The 17,167-nt window shown below is 33.0% G+C and overlaps 1 protein-coding gene across 3 annotated transcripts in view; it reads right to left on the reverse strand.

Moving 5' to 3' along the window:
- Nucleotides 1-5,583: 5,583 nt before the first annotated feature.
- The window catches only part of LOC134231195 (succinyl-CoA:3-ketoacid coenzyme A transferase 1, mitochondrial-like), a 67,318-nt gene continuing 55,734 nt past the window's right edge, over nucleotides 5,584-17,167 (reverse strand). Inside the window, exons 13-15 of one of the 3 annotated variants that reach the window (XM_062713126.1) lie at nucleotides 6,712-6,792; nucleotides 6,495-6,596; nucleotides 5,584-6,021 (exon numbers count right to left, since the gene is read on the reverse strand). In XM_062713126.1, coding sequence (XP_062569110.1) covers nucleotides 5,956-6,021; nucleotides 6,495-6,596; nucleotides 6,712-6,792 — 249 coding nt within the window. In that variant the 3' untranslated portion in view covers nucleotides 5,584-5,955. Of the gene's footprint in view, nucleotides 6,022-6,494; nucleotides 6,597-6,711; nucleotides 6,793-6,897; nucleotides 6,988-17,167 lie in introns of those variants that run through there. The other 2 variants (XM_062713118.1, XM_062713164.1) reach the window with 2 other exon arrangements.

Genomic DNA, 17,167 nt, shown 5'->3' on the forward strand with positions numbered 1-17,167 from the left:
GATTACTTTATTAGCAAAAAATGCCAGATTTATAAAAGATTACCTGATAGCTGGGTTTTATATCCCTGTATTTCTTATTTAATACTGTAAAATCACATATATTTGTGGTGTCAAATTTTTGTGGTTTTAGGAATATCTCTTGGTTCGTGGGGATTTGATTTCGTGGATCAAGAATTAATGAGTACATATGTATGAAACATTTTTATTTCGTGGTGGACTTGAATTCGTGGGTCTTTTCATACCTCGAAACAACAAAAATTAAACCCCCACAAAAATTTGTGATTTCAAAGTCTCTGATGAATTCTTTAATCTAACATGAGACCCAGGGGCCACAGCGCTCACAGGAGAAACTAGAATGGTAAATACATTACTTCGCGACTCTAGAGCAGACGTTCTAACCAGAGTGCTCTAACCACTGCGCCACGCAAGATTTTAATAAAACTTTCTCAATCAATTGACATGCACAGAAAGCTGTTATTCACTGCCAATATCACTTGTAACATCTTGGGCCTTCATATTAACAGAGGGGGCACTCAGATTGGTGCAAGGTAATAAACTTAAAACGTTAAAACCAACACATGTATGGTAAAGAACAAAATCCATAAACCTGCCAAGGCAACAAAAACAAAACTAAGCTGGTAACAAACTCTCACAAACCACCACAAAATTATACAGTAACTGTAAGAATTAGCATATGCAGCATATACTCGTGTATAAGGATACAAAGGTAAGATGGTAACAATTGACAAATAAGAGGCCTATGGGCCTTCTATGTCACCTGAGCATCATACAAAAACTTTCCAACAAGTGAATTTTGTTCTTATTTTAAATTGAGAGCAAGACATTCACTATTTTTGAAAAAGCACCATTGCTCATCTTAACTATACACTTAACATGCTACGTGTGGTTATTAAATACTAATACGCAGAGTAGGGGAACAAAAAATGCATTTAAACTTACATGTTTCAGTATTATGGCAAAACTCAGTAGTGCCCCTCCCCCCATAAGAACACCTGATTCTGGGCCCACAATCACAACTTTAGAATAGTCACCCTTGCTCATCATAATTTTTTGATTAAGCCAAGGAAGAGATTTCAAAGCATTAATTCATATTCAGTATATTTACATCCACTTAATATTTACTCCTTTGCTTTAATCACTGCATGAACTACATTAGGCATGTCGCCTGTACAGATTTCTTGATCTGTGGCTGTTCCATCAATGAAACGTATAAAGACGTTCGCATCATTAATACAATAATTAATCTTTTAATCATACTTAAAATGATTATTTAAACAGATATAAATATAAACAATAAAATGTCTTTCTTTGTTTGTTATTACTGGAATTAACGATCGCAGCTATTGCAAAAAAAAATTTACATAACCCACTTACGCAGCTATTGCCGAAAAAAATTTACATAATAACGCAGGTTATGTATTTCTTCTGCAACAGCTGCTTCCGTCAATTCCAGTAATAACAAACAAAGAAAGCATTTTATTGTTTTAATATAAGTATAAAAGCCCCTTTCCCCCTCTAGAAAGTACCCTTGAACCAGGGGCTTGAAATTCACAATTCTGGAAGGACCCTTCTCGTTATAACTTAATATAGGTATAGTTCATCTGCTTAATCCACAGGAACAAAGAAGGAAAATTTAACTTTACATGAAGATTGTTTAAAACCCAGGGCAGAGAAGATTTTCAAAGAAATCTATCGGGTATAAAATAACCCTGCCCTCACACTAAAACCCATGACCCTGGGGTAAAAAAATTTACCAATTCTAATAAAGAACTTAATGCTTATTTAAAGCTTATTATTAAGTTATTAAGTTTATGTACAACAGTCAGATCTAAAGAAACATTTTTTTACTCTTAAAGAATTAACACATTGTACCTATGTTATTACATCTTGTTTCGAGTTATGATAATGCTGTTATGTGTAGAGACAAGTTACACAGTGAAACATGCTTATAGCAATCACAATTACAATTATTTAATACCTTTAGTGTTTTCACTCCCCATTCACTTTAAAATAATTCTATTGAACATTAACATACATAACGAATTACATTTATAATGAAACAAAACTGTTGGTTCCTGGTCTTAATTTCATTATAAGAGTGTTTTCCTGTACTGATAGAATGGCACAAGTAGATAGAACCAATTAAGACAAATAAAAACAAAATCAACAGAACTGTTAGAAAAATTGTATCATATATCTATGTGTACTTTATAATTGTATAAATTCTTGTAGATGTATAGTTTTATAACTGTATGGTACTGTATACAGAAATTGTATAATTGTGTCGTATTGTAAAATTAAGTAACTATATACCTGGTAGTACTATATTTAAGGAATGAAGCTAATTTCAACTAATAATATACGATATAACATAATTTGGGACAGTTTACGCTTTTCTATAAACCGCGAAATAAGCTTCATTCCTTATAATTTAATTTCAGTGCAGACAATGAGGCATTTTCCCCCAGAATGAGGCTTCACATTGATAAAATTTTAATAATAATGGCAAGCAGATTAATATCCTTTTTTTGACGTAATTCATTGTGATGTAGGCAAGTTTTGTTATACAAAATGGATAAAATCTTTTATCCAATCAAATGACGTGTTACAAGTAAAATTAGATTATAAATAACTAGAGCAAAGCTCGTTGCAAAGCAACGAGTAGGTCTTCCGTCCTGTTTTGACCGGAAGTGACGTCAACAAAAGAAAGCAATGAGATTAGTCGTCTCAAGTCACTTTATAATTTCAATTTTGCATCAAAATCTTAAAAAAATAAGATATTTTTGGCTACTTCCGGTTTGACCGGATGTGATGTCGACGGACGGAAAATTAAGTTTAATGCTTCCAGTGATATTTGTTACCCCAAAACTTGTCAAGAACGGCAAAAATATGCATTTTCTGACTACTTCCTGTTAGACCGGAAGTGACGTCACCGGACGAATTTTGACGACTTCAATAGATTAAGCTTGACATTTTGAACAACTTTGCTTCTCGGATGTATTACAAATTCTCAATACTTTTTGAGATATCTGGAAAAAACTTTTGGCCCCTCTAGATCCCTTAATCTAGGGGTCAGCCCTTTTTTGAGATATCATTTGAAAGATCTTGAAATTCTGCACAAATTTTGTTCTATATGTTTTAACAAAATATTTTTAGTTTAGAAGATAAAAAGCAAAATATATGTAAATTTTCACTCTTTTAGGCGTTCTAATTTTTGACCCCTATATAGCGCCATTTTGAATAGAGAAATTGAAAAACAAAAACCGCTATGCACAACTTCAATCCTTCTATTATCTAAAATCAGTAGAATTTCTGCTCCAGCTTTAGCCGTCTTTGAGCCTTTGTCTGGAAACGAAAGCCTATAAATTTTCGTTTAAAGGGAAATAACTCAAAACCGGAAGTGACTTTTTGAAATTTTAGATAGTAGTCTGATAGGGTTTAGTAACGTCTACAAACTATAAAAATTTGAGCAAAATCCATTCAGAGATGAGTGAAATATGAGGCCTCAAAGTTGGCGTCTAGGAAAAGAAAAAAAAAAGAATAATAAGAATAATCTTAATCATCAGAATCAGTAGAAGGTCTTCCGTTGGAAACGAAAGACCTTAATTATTTAACTTTGTAGTACTTAATCCTTAATAACTGTTTAGTACTGTATTATTGTACACCTGTGTTGCACTCTATATTGACAATTATACTGTACTCTATTACTACAATGACATTATAAACAACTACACAGTTATTGTTATGATGTAAACAGATGTAAATCTCCGACATGCATATCTTGTCATTTAGCTGTAAACATTCTTTACACCTGAATTTTGCCTTTCATTATTTGTAACAAAGTTTTTGGAAATAAAATTTATTTCATGAAGATTTTAATGTATCATTTTATCATCTGAAAATCCAATATTTGTAATGCGTGCACATGTATAATGGGCGTTAAATGATTCCTTATGATATCATTAATATACATGTATGTGAAGTTCAGTGCTCACTGTAAATTCCAGCTATCCAACACTCTCTAACTTTATGACTCTGAATCAGTATTGGTCATCGTCAAATGATTATAACGACAATTACAATGACAGTAATTAAAACGGAGAAACAGATGATGTTTTTCTTCCTCATGGCACACTGAAGTTTCTTTGCCTCTTCTAACTGTTGATTCCCACTCTGTACGTCGTATATCGCTTGTTTAATTTATAAACCTATATGTTACAAGCAAAAACAAAAACTGTACAGAAATATCACTTTTATTCTGAAACAATTCAGATATCTCAGAATTCATACATACATCATCAATAAAAACATTATATGATTGAAAAATGCCCTCAGATATAAATATTAAATTGTGCATTTGTTATTTGTACATATCTCAAACCAAAACATATGAAGAAAATTTTAATTTCCCCTACCTCGTGTATCAAAATGTTTAATACTAGTATAAAGACCAATAACGATTTATTGTTTGAAGTAAAAAAAAAAGTACATTGCCAAAACTCTATCAGAAAAAAGGAAATATATCATGGAATAAAAAATCAATAACAATCTTATTATACAAATATGGACTCAATGTAGGTCAATATGCATTTATAATGACCCAGGATGACAGATATTGACCGAAGATACATGTAGTATATCGACCGAGGGCGCTAGCCCGAGGTCGATATACTTCATGTATCTGAGGTCAATATCTGTCATCCTGGGTCATTATAAATGCATATTGACCGTGCATTGAGTCCATATTTATTATATTATATAAATAATATTTTCCGAAATTTATTAGTGCAGCAATGTATATCATCCAATTATTTACAGAGATAGTATTAACCATAAATAACTTGAATGTAAATGTTTCAGAATTCATTGAATATTACTCAGAGGAAATTGTTTCGGCAATAAATTTCCCATATGATAATAATGACGCAAGATATCTATCTCCGAATAACACAGAATAACCCCTCCCCCAGATTGAGAATCGCTCTCGTTTACACTTGGAGACGAAATGCACATACAAAATAGAAATACCTATGTCTTCTAAGAACATAATTATACAATCTTACATGGCATGCTTGTCTATATTTTCTTTAGTCTCCGTAATCGCGTAAACAGCGTCAAAACTCTGCTGGCTGAGTGGAAAGGTCGAACTCAATCATGAAATGATATGTGCTAATTATTCCCGAAAAATATTCACAAATATCCTAGTAATTGTTATGTATTATCAGTCTCAGAGTTCTTAACTATATGTTTTAAATCTTCCTCACCTAGAACTTGCGAACTTCCATGTTTGTCTAAAGCGAAAGTGAAAACGAGGCAGCTCGTGCGAGTCATTATTCGCTTTCAGCGGTCGTTATTAAAAAATAAGTACTTCGTATTGACCAATCAGATTACCGGATTTCACAAAGTTATATAATATTCTGTAATAATTTTTAAGCTATATAATTTATGGGGAAGAAACTTGTAAAAAAGTGTTCAAAATGACCTTAAATTTAATTTTATTTTATTGGGACAGATTATGTTTGTAGGTCCTACACATTGTACATCTTTAATTAAACAGAGAAATGACTAATGAAACAATATTTGAAGCCATTCAAGCAGATATTTGTTTGTGAAGAGCACAGAAAACTCAGAAAATTTTAATTTATTATGCAGAACTACAGGAGACTAAGTTAAATCACTTATACAGAACAAAATATCGTTTTCTGTGAAATATCACTTTTGCCAAGTATATGAGAGCAAGGTTTATCCATATAATACATAACAAAACATACAGATGTTTGTCTCACAATTATAACATGAGGCTCAGATCACAAAGAGATGAGTGTTTTGACCTCTGACCTCTACACCAGTTCTTGAGTCTATAGTTCTCATCATGCCACTCTAGATCTGTTTATAAGTCTACATATCACATAGAAGTCAGACACATTGACAAGATCAGCAGTGAGTTGTCTCCCCATTGTCTATCTGAATCTGTCCCATTACTTTAACATCTGGAGCAACCTGAAATAAGATTGATTTTAAAAAGAACTATATGGTACTGCTCTAGACCTGACATGGATATGGATATAGAAATAATTCATTTCAGTCTGTGGTGCAGTCCTACAGAGAATTCTAAAATGGATATCACAAGATTATTTCAAATATGGCAAAGTATACAAATTGTATATACATTAAATATTCTTTTTTCTTTCAATTTAATTACCTCCAAACATAGAATAGTTAATTAATTTTGCAAATTGTATACACATCAATCATTTATTCATAAATGAATTATAAACACTACTTAAAGGCAATATCTGTTATTAAAACTATGTATATTTGATTCATTCAATATTTTTCTTTAAATTTAATTACCTACACACATGGAATAGTTTAATGTTTAATTTTTTAAATAATTTGAATTTTTTTAAGGAAATTCACAAACATGTAACTGTAAACTCAATTATTATCAGGAGTAGTTAATTTGCACCTACCACAAATTCACAGTTGGTGGCACCAACAATGCTGGCGACATCTTCGTTTTCTGCGATCTCCGTTAAAATTAATCCCTTTTCTGAGTCCACGTCAAACACACACTGAAATATAAAGGATTATAATCAAACACACAACTTGAATGATGAAGATCTCTCACTTTTTACCACAGTAGCTCCGTTTACTGATTAAGATTGACTACATCAGTGATTGTCCTACCTTGTCAGTGATGGTCATATCCACACAGTTTTTACCCGTCAGGGGTAGATCACAGCTGTTGACTATCTTACTGTTTCCTTTCTGAAATATATCAAAATTTAATAAACTTAAACTGAACCATAATCAAGCTATAAACTTATTGATAAGGTTTTAAATGAGCAAACATTAGTCAGAATATTATACAACCTTGTCCTAGTGTTCCATGGTAACAATAACTTTAGTTTTGTGACTGGACACCAGATCCATAGCTCCACCCATTCCCTTGACCAACCGACCCTGAAATAATTATGGAGCACAGATTGGTAAAACAAGAAATCTGTTCATTAAATAAGTAAGAAACACACAAATTACCCATCAGAATTGAAACATGAAACCAAAAAATTTTCTTTACACAGAGTACCTAAGTTTTTCTTTATAAATTATGATCAAAGTTAAACTTAATTTATTGATATACACCCTTTACCTTTCCGGAATCATCCAATTGGTCAGATCTCCATAACGAGAAACTTGCAATGCCCCTAGTATGGTCAAGTTTATGTGTCCTCTGTAAAAACAAGTCATACAATTAAATTGCAATGTGTAACGCCCCTTGTACGGTCTATTATTAAATATGTATTCTGTAAAAATGGATTATATTTAAGATATTTCATATCCATGCCCTGAAAACTTTTCTTCTAATTAAAAAGTTTGGAAGCAATAGTTGATGTATTTTAGTAGGAATTACAATGTCTAGTCTTGAACTTTAAATATGATGAAGTATTTAAAATAAGACTGGACCCTTTTATGGTTAAAAATATTATTTATATTCACTGCGTCAATTCCTTTGGTAGCATACTAAAATTAAGGAAAAAATGGATTGTTTTAGCTGCATTTAATGTGGGGGTTTAAGAAGTTTACGATTTGTTATTGCAGCCCGGAGGACCGGGCTGCTCTATACATATAAGTTTAATTGTTGGTATATGGGGATTGGGGTGGGAGTAGTTATGTAGAATTAAAGGTCTTCTAAAACATTGAAAAGATTGTTAATCAGAATGTTCTTTCCGTTTTTAAATTACGAGATACATAATATATTTACTTCCATAAAGTGAATCTGTAAAAATATATATGTTTTTCATATTTAAAATATAAAGTTCCTTATCATTTACTATACATAACGACAGGTCCCTTTTTTTTTTTAGAACATCGAATTTTACTTCTCGGATAAAAACGTGATCTGCACAGTTCGTGATTTATATTCTAAAATTGAAAATTAATACAATGTACATTTTTGAATATAAATGATTCGTGTGTCTAACTTCAATTTATATTTTATGCAGTCAACATTTACTTGAGGAATAGTTTGATCAAGTTTAAAATGGTATCGTTTTTGATTGATTTTTATCCGACTACAAGTTTTTAAAAAATTTTCGACTATCGTCTACATCAATTAGACGCATGCCTTTTTACACATATCGAAGTGGTTTGTTGACCAAGACTCATTTTCATTGTTTACTTCATATATTTCCCGTGCGACAATTGATGGTTACATCAATGTTTTCTTGTATCAATTTGATTTGAGTAATAAACAAACCCTCGAATCATAGCGAAGGAATCGTCACTGGAGAAGAAAGAGCTCCCGGGGATGTTAGTGACGGTCTGTTTGCCTGCGTTGATCAGATCTGGGTCAACCTCATTGGGTAATGGGTATGGACCCTGTAATGTTATAACAAAAAGTTTTTTCTCCTTCAGAAAAAATATTGTTATGGTAAGAGAAATGGGAAATAAAATGAAACTCAAATCACATTATCTCAGCCTGAATTATTACATATAAAGCTATTTATTCTTTCATAAAAAAGTTAATGAGGAAACGAACCAATTCCATGCTTCCATTTTCACTCTGTAGATGGACAGTCATTCCTGGCGGGATAAAATTGCTGGCCAACATTGGCATTCCAAAACCCAGATTGGCTGAAAATATTGACCAGAAATATAACCATGTAGATTGGCTGAAAATGTTTGACTAGAAATTAGCAACATTCAGATTGGTTGAATTTATTTAACCAGGAATATCAATAATTTTCAGATTGATTGAAATTATTTGATTAGAAATATAAACAGCATTTACATTGGTTGAAAGTATTTGACAAGAAATAAAAATAACACTTGTCTACCATATATGCCATCATGGAATTCCAGAGCTGCCTGCTTTATGATTCTGTTTCTCATTTCCGCGGCCTTGTCATTTGTCTCTGGTTCCTCTTTACCTTCTGTCTGTGTCGTCAACCTCTGTAAGATATTTCAGGTAAAAGACAGAGAATTTCTACATTAAACTTTCCTATTTTATATATTTTGACCTCTGCCCACTTTTTACTGTTTACTTTTACCTCTATCCTCTTTTCGTAGCTGGGTCCTTTGATGACTCTCTGTACATACACATGTGGAACGTGGACGTCCTCTGGTGGAATTTCTCCGACTTCCACGATCTCCTCCACTTCCGATATCGTGATCCGTCCAGCCTTACACATCGGGGGTTAAAGTTACTAGCTGTCTTTCTACAAACAAAAATAGCTTACTTTACACAATGCTCTGTTTTACAAAACAAGAACCTTCACCAAAGGATCATTTATATCACACTACATGTATATACTTTCAAGTGTAATCTTTAAGTTGGAGTTAACTTTTGTGTATATTGTCATACTGTCTAAGGTCTTGACTTGTATATTAAACGTGTTTAAGATGCGTTTTCTTTGTATGAAGGATATGGAGATAACAAACAATGTTCAATATCAAAGTCCATAAAACAATACAAAATAAGTGCAGAGCAAACACGGACCCCCCAAACATCAGAGGTTGGATCAGGTGTCAAGGAGGAGTGAGTATCCCCTGCCGACCGGTCACACCCGCCGTGTGCTCCTTGTCATGATCAGGAAATAACGGAAAAAATCGTCAATTCAGTGTATAAATAATGGACCAACAATTGGTATGAAAAACGTCAGCATTTGACTCAGTGATAAACTGTATTTGCTGACAAGGTCATTGTATCAACCATAGAACTTACGAAATGATGACTTTAAACGAGACTGCTGATATTCTTGTTTCGTCAACTTGATTGTCAATAATTTACCTCGTTTTAGAAATTATTCATACGTAGAGCATGCTCTTGCGCATCGAATCAACTGATATATATATATATATATATATATATATATATATATATATATATATATATATATATATATATATATATATATATATATATATATATATATATATATATATATATATATACTCTGTATACAGGTGATGAAGGTATATTGCTGCATAAGTAAGGAAAGTTCACGATAGAAAAATTAAAGTCATCACGTTTATCATAGAGCTTTGTTGTTAGATTACCATTAGTGTCTTTTTCAAGTAAAATATCCAATTATGAAGCAGAAGTGTCGGACTCTATGATGTCATTTATCTCAAGCTCACCAGGATTTATCGTATCTCGTAGGAAAGGAAATTAAAATTATTAATTGACAATCTAAATGTTGAAGGCCACAGCAAGTGTTTTCTTCTTTTCACGCATAAGATTTCGCATAAAATTCTGCTTCATATGACTATAAAAATAAGTCTGCTAATAACGGAGCGTAATTTGTACCCATGGGAATTCCAATACATTGTTGGAATACATGGTCTCCAAAAACCACATAGATATTGTCAATCAGAAACTCAAGCATTTTCTTGATGTCTAATTCAGAGTACATGTACTTATGTGTGCAATCAGAATCTGTTTTAACAAAATAATTTTACAAATGACCAATGACGAGGTAAGTAATTTTACGGGTTCCATTCTATTAGTATTTCTACTAACCTAAAGCTGAAGTTTCCTAATTTTTTGGCCTTGTGTGCCTTGATCTACTGACCTAAAGGTGAGGGTTCCCACTTTTTCTGTCTTATGTGCCTTCATTTACTAACCAGAAGGTGAGGTTTCCTACTTTGACAGCCTTGTGTGCCTTGATTTACTAACCAGAAGGTGAGGATTCCTACTTTGACAGCCTTGTGTACCTTGATCTACTGACCTAAAGTGAGATTTCCTACTTTGTCAGCCTTATGTGCCTTGATCTACTGACCTCAGGTTTCCGACTTTTTCAGTCCTGTGTACCTTCATCTACTTACCTAAAGGTTTTCCACTTTGTAAGCCTTGTGTACCTTGATCTACTAACCTAAAGGGTGAGGTTTCTTACTTAATCTGCCTTGTGTGCCTTGAGCTACTGACCTAAAGGTGAGGTTTCCCACTTTTTCTGCCTTTTGTACCTTGATCTACTGACCTAAAGATGAGGTTTCCCACTTTTTCTGCCTTTTGTACCTTGATCTACTGACCTAAAGTGAGTTTTCCTACTTTGTTAGCCCTGTGTGCCTTGATCTACTAACCTAAAGGTGAGGTGTCCTACTTTTTCTGTCTTGTGTGCCTTGATGTATTACCTAAGGGTGAGGTTTCCTACTTTGTCGGCCTTGTGTGCCTTAATCAGGGCAAAGTCACCTATGATGGCTTTCTCCATGATGTACTTAAATCCATTGAATACCCTTACCTGAAATAAACGAATAAATTATTATAATCAAACCAACCTCAAGTATTCTTAAGTACGATGAGGAGGCATACATTGTTTTAATGATAATATCATTTGAGTTTTGGTGGTTGTATTTTCTTACCTTTTTTGATATTAAGCTTTTGGTTAGCATAATCATGTTTTATCTCATATATTGAAATAAACAATATATTTTATGACTAGAGAATCTTCTGGTAAATACGAAAGCACAAAAATTAACCATTTAAAACTTCTGGGTGAGGTTAATGTTTTCTAAGAGTTGGTCAAACTCCAAGGTCAAAGAGTTAATTAATGATATGCAATAGAAGAGCTTGTCATAAGAAATACGCATGCAAAATATAAAAGTCCAAGTCCTAGCACAAACTGTTCAAATGTTATAGCAAGGATTAAAGTATTTTAAAAGTAAGTCAAACTCAAAAGTCAAGATCAATAGGTCAAAACTGTTGGTATCCCAAGGAAGGTCTTGTCACAAGAAATATACTTGTAAAATTTAAAAGTCCTAGTACTAACTGTACATAAGTTATTACTAAGGTTAAAGTTTTTAACAAGTGGGTAAAATTCTGAGGTAAAGGTAAAAAATATTTAACCTAAATAATTTAGGTTTCACATGTGAAATATGAAAATCCATCATTGAATAAATTCCTTTACCAAATAAACATTCTAAATCTACGACCATAAACCTTGGATACTTCACTCACTGGGTAAACATTTCTTTCTTTTTCAATTCATCAATTTATTAGCCAATTATGCCTTATTCAAAGCTTCAGAGTTTTAAATAAGAAAATGTTGACTGTTTGTTCTAGACCACAAGCAAACTATTACATGCATTTCATACTTTCTTTTATTAGTTGATTTTTTTTGTCTTAAAACTTGGCACTCATAAATGCAATGGTATGATTTATATCTTGAATAACTTATAAAGGTCATTTATATCAAAATGAAAGTTAGCGGATTTTTCTTTACTAAATATATATAGCACCTGAAACTTTTCATTTCTTACCTTTCAACATTGACACCAGTAGAAGTTCGCAAATGTAAGGTTTCATGAAGAAATATAATTATGTATTAAAATGCCTTCATTATCTTATTAAATCAAAATTTAAGTTTTTGAAAAATTAATGAAAACCTCTGAACGATTGATACCTGTGAAGCAATTTTTAAAACGAAATAAAGGTTACGGGCCACAAGTTGACAACAGTCTTCCTAGCAAATTACGACCTCCTATTGTGACATTTTTCCCTGGAAAACTAAGTTTGATGAAGGATATGGAAATAACGAACAGTATTCAATATCAACGTCCATTAAACAAATATACAAAATAAGAGCAGAGCAAACACGGACCTCCGAGACATCAGAGGTGGGATCAGGTGCCATGGAGGAGTGAGCATCCCCTGCCGACCGGTCACACCGGCCGTGTGCTCGTTGTCATAATCAGGATATAACGGAAAAAATCCGTGGTCAATTCAGTGTATAAATAATGGACACACAATTGGTATGAAAAACGCCAGTCAGCATTTCATTCAATGATAAATTGTATTTGCTGACAAGGTCATTGTATCGACCATAGAATTTACGAAATGATGACTTTAAACGAGACTGTTGATATTCTTGTTCCATCAACTTGCTTGTCAATAATTTACCTCGTTTAAGAAATTGTTCATATGTAGAGCATGCTCTTGCATATCGAATCAACTGAGATATAAATACTCCGTATGCAGGTGATGAAGGTATATTGCTGCATAAGTAAGGGAAGTTGACGATAGAAAAGTTAAAGTCATCACGTTTATCATATAGCTTGGTTGTTAGATTACCATTAGTGTCTTTTTCAAGTAAAATATCCAAGTATGAAGCAGAAGTGTCGGACTCTGTGCTGTCAATTATCTGAAGCTCACTAGGATATATCGTATCTCATAGGAAAGGAAATTAAAATTGTTAACATTGCAGGTTCCAGTAAATGTTCAACCAAGCCTCTTTCGTTACTTCTCACTAAAATACTGACATTAGTGAAGGAAAAACTTCAAGAGTACTGTACAACTATATATTCAAGAAGTGGTGTAAATCAGATGTGGATACTTAAAAATTCTAAAGAACTTTTAGACAATTTGAAGTCACAAGACTTTACAAAAATCAACAGCATTAAAACTTACGACTTTTCAACTTTATACACAACAATTCCCCACGACAAATTAAAATCCAGGCTTTTTGATATCATTGACAGCTGCTTCTTTAACAAAAATGGAACTCGTAAGTTTACTTACCTCGTCATTGGTCATTTGAAAAATTATTTTGTTAAAACAGATTCTGATTGCACACATAAGTACTCTGAAGTTGACATCAAGAAGATGCTTGAGTTTCTGATTGACAATATCTATGTGGTTTTTGGAGACCATGTATTCCAACAATGTATTGGAATTCCCATGGGTACAAATTGCGCTCCGTTATTAGCAGACTTGTTTTTATATTCATATGAAGCAGAATTTATGCAAAATCTTTTACGTGAAAAGAAGAAAACACTTGCTGTGGCCTTCAACTCGACATTTAGATATATCGACGACGTATTGTCAATTAATAATGATAATTTCCATTCCTACGTCGACACGATATATCCTGGTGAGCTTGAGATAAAAGATACCACAGAGTCCGACACTTCTGCTTCGTCAGACCATAAACCTTGGATACTTCACTCACTGGGTCAACATTTCTTTCTTTTTCAATTCATCAATTTATTAGCCAATTATGCCTTATTCAAAGCTTCAGAGTTTTAAATAAGAAAATGTTGACTGTTTGTTCTAGACCACAAGCAAACTATTACATGCATTTCATACTTTCTTTTATTAGTTGATTTTTTTTTGTCTTAAAACTTGGCACTCATAAACGCAATGGTATGATTTATATCTTGAATAACTTATAAAGGTCATTTATATCAAAATGAAAGTTAGCGGATTTTTCTTTACTAAATATATATAGCACCTGAAACTTTTCATTTCTTACCTTTCAACTTTGACACCAGTAGAAGTTCGCAAATGTAAGGTTTCATGAAGAAATATAATTATGTATTAAAATGCCTTCATTATCTTATTAAATCAAAATTTAAGTTTTTGAAAAATTAATGAAAACCTCTGAACGATTGATACCTGTGAAGCAATTTTTAAAACGAAATAAAGGTTACGGGCCACAAGTTGACAACAGTCTTCCTAGCAAATTACGACCTCCTATTGTGACATTTTTCCCTGGAAAACTAAGTTTGATGAAGGATATGGAAATAACGAACAGTATTCAATATCAACGTCCATTAAACAAATATACAAAATAAGAGCAGAGCAAACACGGACCTCCGAGACATCAGAGGTGGGATCAGGTGCCATGGAGGAGTGAGCATCCCCTGCCGACCGGTTACACCGGCCGTGTGCTCGTTGTCATAATCAGGATATAACGGAAAAAATCCGTGGTCAATTCAGTGTATAAATAATGGACTCACAATTGGTATGAAAAACGCCAGTCAGCATTTCATTCAATGATAAATTGTATTTGCTGACAAGGTCATTGTATCGACCATAGAATTTACGAAATGATGACTTTAAACGAGACTGTTGATATTCTTGTTCCATCAACTTGCTTGTCAATAATTTACCTCGTTTAAGAAATTGTTCATATGTAGAGCATGCTCTTGCATATCGAATCAACTGAGATATAAATACTCCGTATGAAGGTGATGAAGGTATATTGCTGCATAAGTAAGGGAAGTTGACGATAGAAAAGTTAAAGTCATCACGTTTATCATATAGCTTGGTTGTTAGATTACCATTAGTGTCTTTTTCAAGTAAAATATCCAAGTATGAAGCAGAAGTGTCGGACTCTGTGCTGTCAATTATCTGAAGCTCACTAGGATATATCGTATCTCATAGGAAAGGAAATTAAAATTGTTAACATTGCAGGTTCCAGTAAATGTTCAACCAAGCCTCTTTCGTTACTTCTCACTAAAATACTGACATTAGTGAAGGAAAAACTTCAAGAGTACTGTACAACTATATATTCAAGAAGTGGTGTAAATCAGATGTGGATACTTAAAAATTCTAAAGAACTTTTAGACAATTTGAAGTCACAAGACTTTACAAAAATCAACAGCATTAAAACTTACGACTTTTCAACTTTATACACAACAATTCCCCACGACAAATTAAAATCCAGGCTTTTTGATATCATTGACAGCTGCTTCTTTAACAAAAATGGAACTCGTAAGTTTACTTACCTCGTCATTGGTCATTTGAAAAATTATTTTGTTAAAACAGATTCTGATTGCATAAGTACTCTGAAGTTGACATCAAGAAGATGCTTGAGTTTCTGATTGACAATATCTATGTGGTTTTTGGAGACCATGTATTCCAACAATGTATTGGAATTCCCATGGGTACAAATTGCGCTCCGTTATTAGCAGACTTGTTTTTATATTCATATGAAGCAGAATTTATGCAAAATCTTTTACGTGAAAAGAAGAAAACACTTGCTGTGGCCTTCAACTCGACATTTAGATATATCGACGACGTATTGTCAATTAATAATGATAATTTCCATTCCTACGTCGACACGATATATCCTGGTGAGCTTGAGATAAAAGATACCACAGAGTCCGACACTTCTGCTTCGTCAGACCATAAACCTTGGATACTTCACTCACTGGGTCAACATTTCTTTCTTTTTCAATTCATCAATTTATTAGCCAATTATGCCTTATTCAAAGCTTCAGAGTTTTAAATAAGAAAATGTTGACTGTTTGTTCTAGACCACAAGCAAACTATTACATGCATTTCATACTTTCTTTTATTAGTTGATTTTTTTTGTCTTAAAACTTGGCACTCATAAACGCAATGGTATGATTTATATCTTGAATAACTTATAAAGGTCATTTATATCAAAATGAAAGTTAGCGGATTTTTCTTTACTAAATATATATAGCACCTGAAACTTTTCATTTCTTACCTTTCAACTTTGACACCAGTAGAAGTTCGCAAATGTAAGGTTTCATGAAGAAATATAATTATGTATTAAAATGCCTTCATTATCTTATTAAATCAAAATTTAAGTTTTTGAAAAATTAATGAAAACCTCTGAACGATTGATACCTGTGAAGCAATTTTTAAAACGAAATAAAGGTTACGGGCCACAAGTTGACAACAGTCTTCCTAGCAAATTACGACCTCCTATTGTGACATTTTTCCCTGGAAAACTAAGTTTGATGAAGGATATGGAAATAACGAACAGTATTCAATATCAACGTCCATTAAACAAATATACAAAATAAGAGCAGAGCAAACACGGACCTCCGAGACATCAGAGGTGGGATCAGGTGCCATGGAGGAGTGAGCATCCCCTGCCGACCGGTCACACCGGCCGTGTGCTCGTTGTCATAATCAGGATATAACGGAAAAAATCCGTGGTCAATTCAGTGTATAAATAATGGACTCACAATTGGTATGAAAAACGCCAGTCAGCATTTCATTCAATGATAAATTGTATTTACTGACAAGGTCATTGTATCGACCATAGAATTTACGAAATGATGACTTTAAACGAGACTGTTGATATTTTTGTTCCATCAACTTGCTTGTCAATAATTTACCTCGTTTAAGAAATTGTTCATATGTAGAGCATGCTCTTGCATATCGAATCAACTGAGATATAAATACTCCGTATGCAGGTGATGAAGGTATATTGCTGCATAAGTAAGGGAAGTTGACGATAGAAAAGTTGAAGTCATCACGTTTATCATATAGCTTGGTTGTTAGATTACCATTAGTGTCTTTTTCAAGTAAAATATCCAAGTATGAAGCAGAAGTGTCGGACTCTGTGCTGTCAATTATCTGAAGCTCACTAGGATATATCGTATC

This window comes from Saccostrea cucullata, unplaced genomic scaffold, assembly GCF_032062105.1.
Source record: "Saccostrea cucullata isolate Sc308-1 unplaced genomic scaffold, CSIRO_AGI_Scuc_v1 ctg3825, whole genome shotgun sequence".
Lineage (NCBI taxonomy): Eukaryota > Metazoa > Mollusca > Bivalvia > Ostreida > Ostreidae > Saccostrea > Saccostrea cuccullata.